General features: G+C 46.4%; 1 protein-coding gene across 1 annotated transcript; it reads right to left on the reverse strand.

Moving 5' to 3' along the window:
- Positions 1-281: 281 nt before the first annotated feature.
- Positions 282-11,243, reverse strand: LOC118774198 (V-set and immunoglobulin domain-containing protein 10-like 2). Its single transcript, XM_036523357.1, has 12 exons — positions 11,225-11,243; positions 10,788-11,141; positions 10,080-10,355; positions 9,513-9,788; positions 7,983-8,246; positions 7,472-7,732; positions 6,293-6,580; positions 4,217-4,528; positions 2,606-2,728; positions 1,215-1,239; positions 779-930; positions 282-388 (listed from the first exon to the last, which is right to left on the reverse strand). The coding sequence occupies exons 1-12, from the start codon at positions 11,241-11,243 to the stop codon at positions 282-284; spliced, it is 2,457 nt and encodes an 818-aa protein (XP_036379250.1).
- Positions 11,244-11,833: the final 590 nt, after the last annotated feature.

Consider the following 11,833-nt stretch of genomic DNA (forward strand, 5'->3'; position numbering starts at 1 on the left):
TCAGAGAAAGAGATTTTTAATCAGTCAAAATTTAATTTGCTATTCTTTTCAGGAAATTTATTTTTCCTTTTGTAGAAAATATTTTTTTATGTGACATGAGGATATCAAGAGCCTACGAAAAACTTGTGCATCTGTGCATCAGATTTAGGATAGGACTGATGCTCAAACAGTCTTTCTCTGAGTGTATAAAACATGGAAAACATCAGAGTGTTCCACAGTCAGTATGTCTTTCTTAGGGTGTGGTGAAGAGACTGGAGTATATAGCCTTTCTTGGCAGGTCCTCAGCTGGTAGCCATGACAGTAATGGTAACATTGACAGGCTCGTCGTCATCTCCAGTGGGTGGGCCTTGTGATGCGGAGGCGGGGCTGGCTGATGCCGCCGCTGGCTCTGGAAAAGATGCCAAGGAGTGCCTTAAATGAGAGCCTGCTTGTGCGGAACGCAGCTCCCTCCTACATAGAAATATACTCGTGGTGTCAAATAACCACTTTGTAGGCAGATCTCTTTTGCAGCAGTGGGGGTTGTGTGGCACAAAGGAGAACGAGACAGGAACCTTTAACCTTGGATTGGTCTGACTAGGACAGCCAGGTGCTGTAAGCATTTTTATCCAAAAGGATCTTGTATGTCCATTTGTTATTTATGTCGTTTTGCTCTGTAAGTCACTCAGGATAGGAGAGTGTGCCAAATGGCTACATGTATTGCACGTGAAAACTAAGATGGGGTGTTGCTAGAAAGGACTTGAGACAGACAGAGGACCAGAGAAGCAGACAGGTGCTGTACCTGTGCTGGAACCAGGGCTGAGTCCAACAGCACGGGGGCTGTGCTCGGCGGCCTGGGGGCTGTGCTCCCCCCCTGCACCTCCGTCTCCCTCTATCTCACCAACAGTCTCGTCCTCTGGGAAGTTGATGTTCTCCCTGGACTGGCTGTGCTGCCTGGAAACACATACTTCACTGTTTTGCAACGTCTTTGAAGGTAGAGAACAGTTTGTTCTTAAAATCAGTACAACTGGCCCTGATCAAACCATCCATCTTCTGTAAGTTTTGGCCATTCACCTTTTGAGCTCTCAAACACAAAAGTTGGAATACAACAGGGGATGCATACAGTTACATATAAACTTCTGTTTTGAACAGTTATTTGGAAAGTAATATGATTTGATAATATTGTTTAGTGAGCATAGTGATTATGAATGGTATTGTTAAATTGTTGTCATACTTACAATCCAAAGATCATATCATGAAGACCTGGAAGAGTGAAGAGAAAATAATGTTTCATTTACAGTGAAATTGTGGTTTTGCACAAAACACTCAATTCATAATCTGCACGGCAGCATATGGCACAGTATTGTAGGGAACCTCACTCCTTCTGGAATTCAGACGTGGCTGGTCTGCTACTGCTGCGGGGACAGGCATCATTTGCAAGTATTCAAAAGCGGAGCCTCATGCACTGAAGAGGATCCTCTGTTCATAAATCCAGACCTGTCCTTTATTCTATACTCTATGCGTGTGAATACAGGTTCAACCTTTCGTTTGGAATGTGACTGTTTTGATTGTGTTGGCATTAATCAAGCATGTGTTACCATTGGTGTGAATGTGTTTATTAAAGAGTTACCCAATGTAAGCATTACACCAGCCCATTCTTGTGGGCTTGGACACACAGGCAATTTCTGAGATAACAAAACCATGGTCATGAGTGTTCAGGACCAAACACAAGCCAAAGGCCCAAACACATTTAGTGTGATGCATCTGAATTTACTGACTATTGATGACTCACTGTTATTGTGTGTCTGCTTGTCTGAGTTGTGCTTTTTCTGTTTGAATTCCTGCTGGTGGCAATCCAATCTTTTCTTCAACAACAGCGGAGTTGTGTTGCTCTGGCTAATTATTGCTCTGCGCAGTAACTAGCCTAGTATGTCACAATAGAACGAGGTAATGACAGCTGCTCTGGCTCAGCCATGCTGAAATGCTGATTTGCTGCCACGGTTCTTTAGTGCTAAACATTGTACGCAGCTTGTATTGTTGTGGTAGGAGTGCGAAGGAACACACCTGTTCATTAATCAAGTAACCTGTAATACAAATCAGATTCCGCCTGTTTCATGGAGCAGTTGTCACACTGTTAATCAGAGGATGACGTTTAAACATGTCAGATTTGGTTCTTCACACAGACTGGTGGAAGTTTATGTCCTTTGCTGATCGTTTTATGAAGTTGGAAATTGAAACATCCATCTTGGCGTATCTTTTGGATTGTTTTAAACAGGATATTACTTATAGTTTCATACATAGCAATGGCTCTGGATTGAGGCTGTTTGACTGGTGTTTTTTAAAAACCAAATCCTTCAGGCCTCTCATTAACTTGATTTGAAAAGCAAGCTGACAGTCTGGGATTGTTTTCTCACTGTAGTGCTGGGGTGAAATTGCAGCGACGGCGATACGAGGCCTCGGACTGGCCTTTTATTTTGGCATTGTGACATCACCGTTTGGCTTTTGATTCTTGCATGCAAATGGATGACTATCCGAACTTTAAATGTGCTCCTCTGGGCAGCCCCTGATTTCAGTCTGCGGGACTCCCTCAGAGAAGCAGGTCAGCAGGGCGCATCCAGGCCATACTCACGTGGGTTATTGTTGCGGTTCCTGATGATGTACATGAAGAGCAGTATGGTGCCAATGGTGGCTATGAGCATGCCCCCAATGGCAGCGCCGATGACCGCGGGGTACGCACTGAAGGGCGGGGAGGCTGAAAGAGAGCACAGTCACTTCAGCGCCCCCCCTCCACCCTCTGGTCTTCCAGCTAGGTGAGCGTGGGTGTGTCTGCCCTCACTCTGAGTTTACCAGAACAGCCCTGCTGGCAGCGTTCATTCCGGCCACACGCCGCTATGTAATTAATTTGATTCTTTTCTTTTTTTTTTCCCTGTGCTGGTCTCGACCCCCTTTCCCAAGTTATAATTTATTTGTTCTGCAGATCTCAGGGGCTCCTGCTCCTCCCCTCCTGTGATGAGCGTACCACCTCTTTAGGTGACTCATCCTCCCACCGCTGTCAGTCATTGCCAAAGACAAAGGGCTCTTTTTCCTTTTTTTTGTCTGTGTCTTTAGTGGAATGTGACTGCAGACAATTTGCTCTCTTCAGTTACGTGACCAGAACTACAATACGCTGTTACTGAAGGCTGTTACTGAACTTACAGCAGTCTGTCCCTCAGCAAAAAGCAGTCCTCGTGCTGGTTAAGATGGAGGACGCAAACAAAGGAAGGATTGTGCCTGAACCCTGCCTAGAGAATATTGCCTGTCATTGATTGAAGGTTAATATTTCATACGGCGACAGCAAGTCAGGACAGGTCAAAGGTCAGGTTAAGCTCAGGGGACAGGCAGATCACACGAGAGAGGACAGAGGGAGAGAAGGCTCGTGACATGGCACCGGGAGGGCAGAGTTAATTGAGAAGTGGCATTGAGTTATGTGGTAGGGGTTATGTGGGAGGGGTGTGTGGGGAGGGGCGAGGGGTTAAATGGGCGACTGTGCCTTTCACCTGAATGGAGTGCAAAACAAAAAGACATCATGGTTAGAGGTCCGGTGATATAGTGACTTCATTAGTCAAGTATTTCACAAGCCCTTTATGTAACATGGTGAGAAGCAAAGACCACTTTCTTGTTGCCTGCTGTTAGTGATAAAATTTGCATCACCATATCTTATAAAGGATGCATATTCACAGCTGGTGGCTGGAATAACCAACCATATTTCACACAATCAATACAGATTTGAACAGTCTTCATATACTGTATTGTCAGTCGATTGTTCTCAAGATTAGACTTGGAAACAGCATGTTTGAAGGACATGCTTCTGATTAGATATGGATAGCGTGCACATCGTTAAATAAACTCTAATCACAACTTGGTTGCATCTGTTCCAGCCTGCTGGAGAGCAGGAAATGTAGCTGTGAGAAATCACAGCCCTGAAGTCACCTCTTTCATTTGTTCGGATTTTAAGAGACACTTTCAGCTCACTATAATATATGTCACTATGTCATGATGAAACCAGCTGCTCTCTCCATTGTGACAAAGAGATCAAACGCCGATCGCACCCAGAGGGAATGAGTCATCCTGTTACCTCATCTAACTGCCTGCTCTGAGGACACACGCGTGCGTCTGTCTGTGGAGACAGCACAGCTCAGGTACTGTGTAAGGGCGGTGTCTGTGGGTGGCTAGGACCCCTCCCTTCCCCAGCCCATCTCACCTGGGGTCCTGAGCTCGGAGGGGTATCCTAAGGTGCGGTGATTGACAGCCGTGATGCGGAACGCGTACTCGGCTGTGGGGTCTAGGCCTGGTAGGGTGTGGCTGCGCACGCTCGGCTCCAGGTCCGCGGCCGCCATCTGCCAGGGTCCGTCCCAGCTGGCCTTGACCTCCGGCTCTTGGGCCCGCTGGCGCTCCACGATGAAGCTGGTGATGTCCCCCTCGCTCAGGGTCACCCACTCCAGCTCCACCTCGGTCCGCTCCCGACTGCTGTACAGGAGCTTGCTGATGGTCACGTTGGGAGGGGCGGGATACACTGTGCCAAACAAAGAAAAGAGCGTAAGCCACTGGGATCCCAGGTACTGGCTCTGATTCTGTCAGTGTAAAGTCCAAGTCTTGAGAAATGTTCAATTTTCTGTCAGCACTATTTGAACAGCAAAAATCCAACGTGATATTTAAAATGTTTTTAATGCACTAAAACCAAAGCTATCTGCCTTTTATAAGGGATGACTGATGTTTAGTAATACCCCAGAATCCATTGTTTCTGTGATATCACTTGTAAAATGCATCCAGCTGTGCTATGGGATATTTCCCAGTGTATTTTTCATTGATCATATTCAGGATATATGTTTTTTTTTGCAAAAAGTACATTCTACCTGGATGTGTCTTCACAGTTGACTTGGTCCCACTGTATGTCACACAGAGAATGCTACCCATATAATTACAATATCTACATAGATTTTGTGCACAGTAACTAATTTTGAGCCAAATCCCAATCCCAAGTAATTCACTAAATTCACTTCAGTGTAACAGTTGTCTACATACCTTGTAACACAATTACTAATACAAAACCTTTATTTATAAATTCATATATTTTGTATATTCATACACTTTGTTATACAGTCTCCAAAAGCTAGAAACTGTCCAAGATTATATCTCTCATTAAGTGACTTATCCTGTCCCTAGACCAAGCCCCAAACCCAACCCTAATTCTTAATATAACCACGCGTGCACATAAGTGGTGTGCAGGTGCAAATGCGTGGTCAAAATAAACGATACGCAGCATGTATTACAACAAGAAGCGCTTTCGCGTACCAACATTTTTGGGAAACAGTTACCTACTAAAACATTAGAATATTCTCCATGCATCACTGGTAAGATAGCCATTATGACAAATGTGTTAATGTTAATCATCAGTTGGTAATTGCGTAACTTTGTAGCCTTCGTTCTTGATTAAGTGGATGTGTTTTTTTTTCCAAGTTACCAAGGTTAGCTCCAGTGAGTAGTTAGCTTACATTATAACTTACATATACATGTATAATCTTACATTTTTTCTCTGGTTTTAAGATTTTCATCTATTTATCAACATGTTCAAGAAGCAAGCTACATTAAGTAATTACTTTGGTATTCCACCACCTTCAAAGAAACTCCAGACTGAACCTGAACATATAAAACGAGCATTCACGGAAGAGTGGGTGCATGGCTCCAAACAGATGGTGACGACCGCACAGAGATGTGGTGCAAAATATGGCGTGAAAATCCCAATCTGGCGGATAAAAGCAGCGCCTTTTATATAGGGGCAAAAAATTTCAGTCATCCAGCTTTTAAAAAGCAGGAGAAGAGTAAAGAGCACATGGACATAGTGCAAACTAAATTCATGCAGTGTAAAAGGAGAGCACCAAGCAACATCTTCAGGTGCTCCGTTGAGACCCAGACCAAAAATGTTATGTGCACCCCTGGATATAACCCTACAAGTGAAACAAAAGATTGTGCACATTGTAATTCAACAGTAGTGTAATTAGTAAAACATTTGCCACATTAGTCCTTTGAGGGGTGAAATAGATAGCTCTGTGATCTGTGCTGCTCTTGTCAGTGATCTGTGTGTTCTTTTTTCTATGATCTTGGCTGCTTTCTTGCCTTTAATCTGTTCTATTCTTGTTTCTGTAATCTGTGTTAAATATCTTGTGTGTGATCTGTGCTGCTCTGATATCACTGATGCTGCTTTTTTGCCTATTGCCTGCACTACATTTGGTCCTCTGTCTCCAGCCCTGGGCTCAGCCAGGCAGAGTGCGTCTCTTACTCTTGACATAGAGGGTGATGGGGATCTCGGCCCCTCCCACGGCGTTGGTGGCGGAGCACCAGTACTGGCCGCTGTCCCGCGCCCCGTCTGCCTCGCGCACCGTCAGGTTGGACCAGGCGGCCTCGTTCTGCAGGAGGTACTTGGGGGTGTCCCACACCGTCTGCTTCAGGTTGTTGTACCAGGTGATCTCGGTGGCCGGGTAGTTGGCCTTCAGGACGCAGTTGAGCTGGACGTCGTCGCCCTCATAGACGGACACCACGCTGCGGTGTGTCATCAGCACCGGGGCCTCTGCGGGGAGAGAAAGAGGTGCCGCTGTCAGCTCTCACTTCAGCACCCAACCGCTGTGGAGGGTTTCAGTTAGCCACGGTGATCACTCTACAGCCCAGTGATGCTCAATAATATTTTAGCTTAACTTTGCAATTAGAGTTACAATGTGCACCGGTAGGCTACATGCAATAATGATCTGAGTGTTTTGGGATTTGTTTTTTTATTATTTATATTGTTTGAAATATATATATATATTTTGTGTGAGTTGTTACAAACTCATTTTTACAATGTATTGCACACAACAATCTCCCAGCAATCCCATCCCGGAAAGGGTGATTGGGGTGTGGGAGGGGGGACTCCACAGTAGCTTTAGCGCCATTGCTGGTGAGGAAGTCCAGCAAAGCTATCTGTAGCAGGGGTATTTGTGGCAATAGCGATAATGATGTGAATTGCATAGAACCTTGATGAACCACCTAATAACACAATATGACTAAACAGTTCCAGTTTCCATTTTCCTACAACAAAGGAAACATGACATTTACACAAATTGACAGTAGTCTCATTCTGTTCTGCATTAGATGAGTGGTTACAGTTTTCATTTCCATAATAATGCAGCCTCCCCACAGATCATTGTACTGGAGTGTCTAGACCACCTGCGGTTCAGGTGCACTGAAGCTGCACCTGCACTGAGGCTATAGCATATTACATGCAGATAGATATCAAAAAGTCCTTGGAAGTTTACATTTAAATACATCAACGTTATATTGCATAAATTTGCAAAAAAATGACAAATATATTATAAAAATACTTTTTTTACATCTATGGCCTATGGGAACATGACAACCATTCCTTCTGTTCTTAAACTTCTAAGAGTTCCAGCTTCCACTGCTCAGTGTCCTTCAGATTCCTCACCCAGCTTGAGAACGCACTGCTTGCTTGCGGGAGACAGTGGGTGCTTGGCCTGGCACACAAAGGCCTTCCCGCTGTAGGTGGCGCTGGACCTGAGGACCAGGATGTTGGCATTCTCCTCAGAGCTGCCCTCAGGTGCTCCATTGCCGGAGACCCAGGAAAGCAGAGCCCGCGGGGTTCCCCCCTCCCAGGAGCACGACAACATTAAGTACTCATTGTTACGCGTGGCGAAAGCGTAGCACTGGGGATCACCAGGGGGCAGCACTGAGAGCACAGGTGCATAGGAGAGGTATAGTCAGCAGTTTTAAACCTCTGTTTATGTGTCATATCTTATGTAGCAAACATTCAAACTGTATGAAAAGCTATGAAAATGGCTAACTTTAGCAACTTTCAGGTCATTGAGTAAAGGTTTAACATATACCATTTGTGAGATGCTGGTCATGAAAAGATTATGAAAAATGAATGTGTGTGAGTGCGGTGTTTTCTGAGCTTGCCCCTGGCCAGCGGCACTCACATGCAGTCACGTTACAGCCGGAGGTGGAGTTCAGTGCCACATGCGAGCCCATGCAGGTGAACGTGGAGCCGTCCCTGGTTTGGTAGCCGGGCTGTATCAGGGTAGCGTTGGTGTGGGAGCGCCCCTGCGTATCTGCACTGACCGGAGTGGGGTTCCAGAAAAGGGTAGCCGAAGGGTTACCCCCTACCCAGGAGCACCAGAGGGCCAGGTCAGTGTAGTTGTTGGTGGGGAGGACAGTGCAAGTGGGATTTCCATCTGGCGGATCTGCGGGGACAGGGTCATAGTGTAACAGAGAGCAGAGGATCCTGGGAAATGGAGTCTAGGTCATTCAAGCAGAATAAATGAATCTAACAGAGGGCCAAGCACACCCTTCCATTTCCTGCCAATCCATCTGAGTGATGAAATTGCTCTTGGCAATTTCTGAAATAGGACCAATGGAAACATGACTGACTTTTTTCTGATGGTATCAACAATGGTGCTCATTGCCAATGGCCTGATAATATTACTTTCTGGCATGTGCCTGCTCAGGTCTGTCAAAAAGTAACTGAATCATTCAGAGGATGGGACAGTGGCCAGCTCATGAAATGTTCCTCTGCTTTATTGCTGTCATTTTTGTCCAGAAGAACATCATTTCTCTTTCTTAAGCAACTCAATTAAATGGAAAATTAAATGGATTTAACCCCTGCAGATATTTGGCTGAGACTCTCCTGCAAATTAGCCTTAAAATCAAAGCAACTCTAAATAGCAGCAATAGTCTCAGTAATTTTTGGCTTTGTCAACATGCATTTGATGTTTTGGAGTTTTAGTTTCTTTGCCTGAAAAAACAGCAATGCTGGAAAAAAACAACCATAATGGAAGCTATGCGTATTTAAATGCATATTTGTATTGGTCAGAATATATTCATTTATGTTATATCTGATAGGCAGACAGACAAGCCATGTTTTCAGAGTACTCAGGAAGGAACAGATCAGTTAACTCTTCACAATGAAGAGAGGATAATGGCTTTGCTGTGGCACTTGACAGGAGCAGATAAAAGCAGTATGACAAGAGTGGGCCTCTCAGCCCCACTGGCACTTGTCATGACAGAGTGACAGTCACACTGGCTTGTATACCTTTGGGGTCTCAGAACTGGCGTTTAGTTCCGTCACCTCCTCCGGACGCTCCTCGGATGAGAGGATGAGGTTTGCTGCGCGTCCCAAATCCGACGACAGAGGGTTTGACACGTCGGTGGGGAGTGAGCGTGTGCACTGCAGGGTGTGTGTGCGTGTGCTTGTCTGTGTGTGTGTCTGTGTGTGTGTATAGGGGGGCTGTGGGATGTAACCATGTCTGAAATGTCGTGTGTGGGAAGCACCAGGTGACGGAAGTGTTTTGGGGAATATGGAAAAGAAATGGAGGAAAGGCTGTGGACAAGGAGGAGGAGGAGCACAGGATTGTAAATGGTGAAAGAAGCACTGAAATGAAAGGAGGAGAAGGAAAATGGATGAGTGTGACAGGACACAGGCAGAGAGAGAGAGGTGGGGGAGAACTCACAGTAGACAGTGAGGGTGATGGTGGTCCTGGAGCGGGTGTTGAGGTAGGTGTTCTGGGCCAGGCAGGAGTAGTGACCGGTGTGCATGCGCAGGATCTTGGTGATGGTGAACTGAGGCCCGGTGTACACCTGGGAGTTGTTGTAAAACCAGACGTACTGGCTGGGGGGGTTGGAGGAGGCCTGGCACATGAGGGACACCGTTTCTCTCTCGAGGGCCGAATAACCCCGCTCCGTCACCGAGTAAGGAGTCACGCCAATCTGAGGCACATCGGGACCATCTGGAGAGGTAGAAAACAAACACACACACACACACGCACACATGCACACACACGCACACACTCAACATGAGAACACTTTGGTTATGCATGACACTTATTGGCAATGAGGCAAATCTTCATTTTCCAGTGCACCTACAGCAGGAAGACAAGAACTGTCAAAACTACAACTGTTCTCCATCACTCAGAGCAGGTCAGGGACGCCATACGTGCAGAGATCATTCAAATGCTGTCACAAGAAGACAGAGTACAGATCAGCCTGGAGTTCCTCTGTGGGGGGGTGTTTTCACTCACAGATTATGTCCAGCCAGATGCGGTCGCTGCGCTGCTCGTTCACCTCGTTGCTGGCGAGGCACCTGTACCAGCCGGTGTGGTTGCGGTTGACGAAGGTGACGTTGACCAGGCTGGCGTTGCCCTCGGCGACCCTGGCGGTGCTGCCGTCGCGGCTCTCGCGCTCCCACACGTAGTTTATGGGGCCCGTGCCGTTCTCCAGGTTGCAGCGCATCCACATGGGCGTCCCCTCCGCCGGCGACGTGTCACTGGCCAGGATGTAGGGCTTGGACACTGGCACTGCAGCAAGAGAGACACGGTCACATACAGCAGGGTGGCACCCGCGGCGGTAAGGCCTGCGGAAGGGACACGTGCTCCCGCAACACATACAATAAACCCACATTTTGTTCCCTTCACATGGACCTTGTTCATTGCTTAGATTAAGCATAACTGAACATAACAAGTAAACACAAAATAGTTACAAAATTAGAAACACCCGATTTAAAGCAACACCCATTCACAGAAAAAGGCACAGTGGCATCTGGCAACTCATCTATACCAGCAGTCTCAATAGGAGATCCATGAGTTTTCAAATCAGGTGTTTAGTTACAGAACACATACACTAATGTATGAGGTGCCACTCAGCATCTCTAAGACCCTCAGGCTTATGGGGCTCCTGGACCAATGGTGGGTGCCTGCTGCTACACATAGACTCATGTTCCTCTCACTCACCCAGAACAAGCAGCTGTACATAGTAGTAGTAGACCTTGGCCCCCTCCTTGGTGTCGTACAGGGCTTGGCAGGTGTAGAGGCCCTGTGCGAACAAGGGAAGCTTGTCGATGAGCAGGGAGGACGAGTCGGTGATGATGCTTATGTCACCCAGGGCGGTGGCCAGCTTCTGCAGCTTGGGGCCCTTGCCGAAGTTGTAGACTACGGCGCGGATGTGCTCGTCGCCCGGCATGGTGAAGCCCCAGATGTAGACGTCCGGGAGGGTGGTGCCACATTCCAGCATCACGGAGCGGCCTACCACTCCTTTGGTCACCGTCTGGACATACACCACCTCCCCAGGGTCCAGGATCTCCAAGCCTGACCGTCAAGCATAATGATATGGATGTGAGCCCACATACATGCGCACACACACACACACACGCAGAAGCACAGGCACTCACAGAGTAACTGGATCTGCATCGTAGAGGATATCAGTGTCTCGGGCCATGGATAAACAGGGATTTAGTTACAGTGACACTTAGGGACAAATTGTCACGGGTGACTCATCTTTATGATGCCTAGAGTAGGTCAAGCATTACATTGTAAGATAATGACGTAAAGCAACCAAAAGGACCTGGGACCAGATTTCTATTAGCTTTACATTCTTGTTAAGTTCTTTACTATTGTTTTTAAAGACTCTAAATGTTCATACATTAACAAAAAAAACAACAGTTTTTTTTAAAACTAATCTCTACAGTACTCCAGAAGCAGGGAAGAGAAATGCTTATTACTCTCCTCATGGCATGACTGAATCATATTGAAAGGACAAACAGACATTTCTCCAGGATCATATTATGGTTTGTCAACAAGGCTAAAATTTCAAACCACCAGAGCGGCCAAAACAAATTTCCATTGACACTTAGTTATATATTCTTCATCTGGAAAGGGGAGGGCCTACTTTGAATTAGTATGCAGACAACATACTAACACGAAAGGAGATGCATCAGTACAGAAAACTTTTGCAACACACCAACACATCACAAGCCCACCTTGGCAACCCTGTCCCTTAC

This window comes from Megalops cyprinoides, chromosome 3 (genome assembly GCF_013368585.1).
Source record: "Megalops cyprinoides isolate fMegCyp1 chromosome 3, fMegCyp1.pri, whole genome shotgun sequence".
NCBI lineage: Eukaryota > Metazoa > Chordata > Actinopteri > Elopiformes > Megalopidae > Megalops > Megalops cyprinoides.

Coding starts and splice junctions, on each gene's coding strand:
- LOC118774198 (XM_036523357.1), bottom strand. Junction 8,247..9,512: donor CATCACCCTCACTGTCTACT/GTGAGTTCTCCC, acceptor CTGTCCCCGCAG/ATCCGCCAGATGGAAATCCC. Junction 6,581..7,471: donor GCAGTGCGTTCTCAAGCTGG/GTGAGGAATCTG, acceptor CTCTCCCCGCAG/AGGCCCCGGTGCTGATGACA.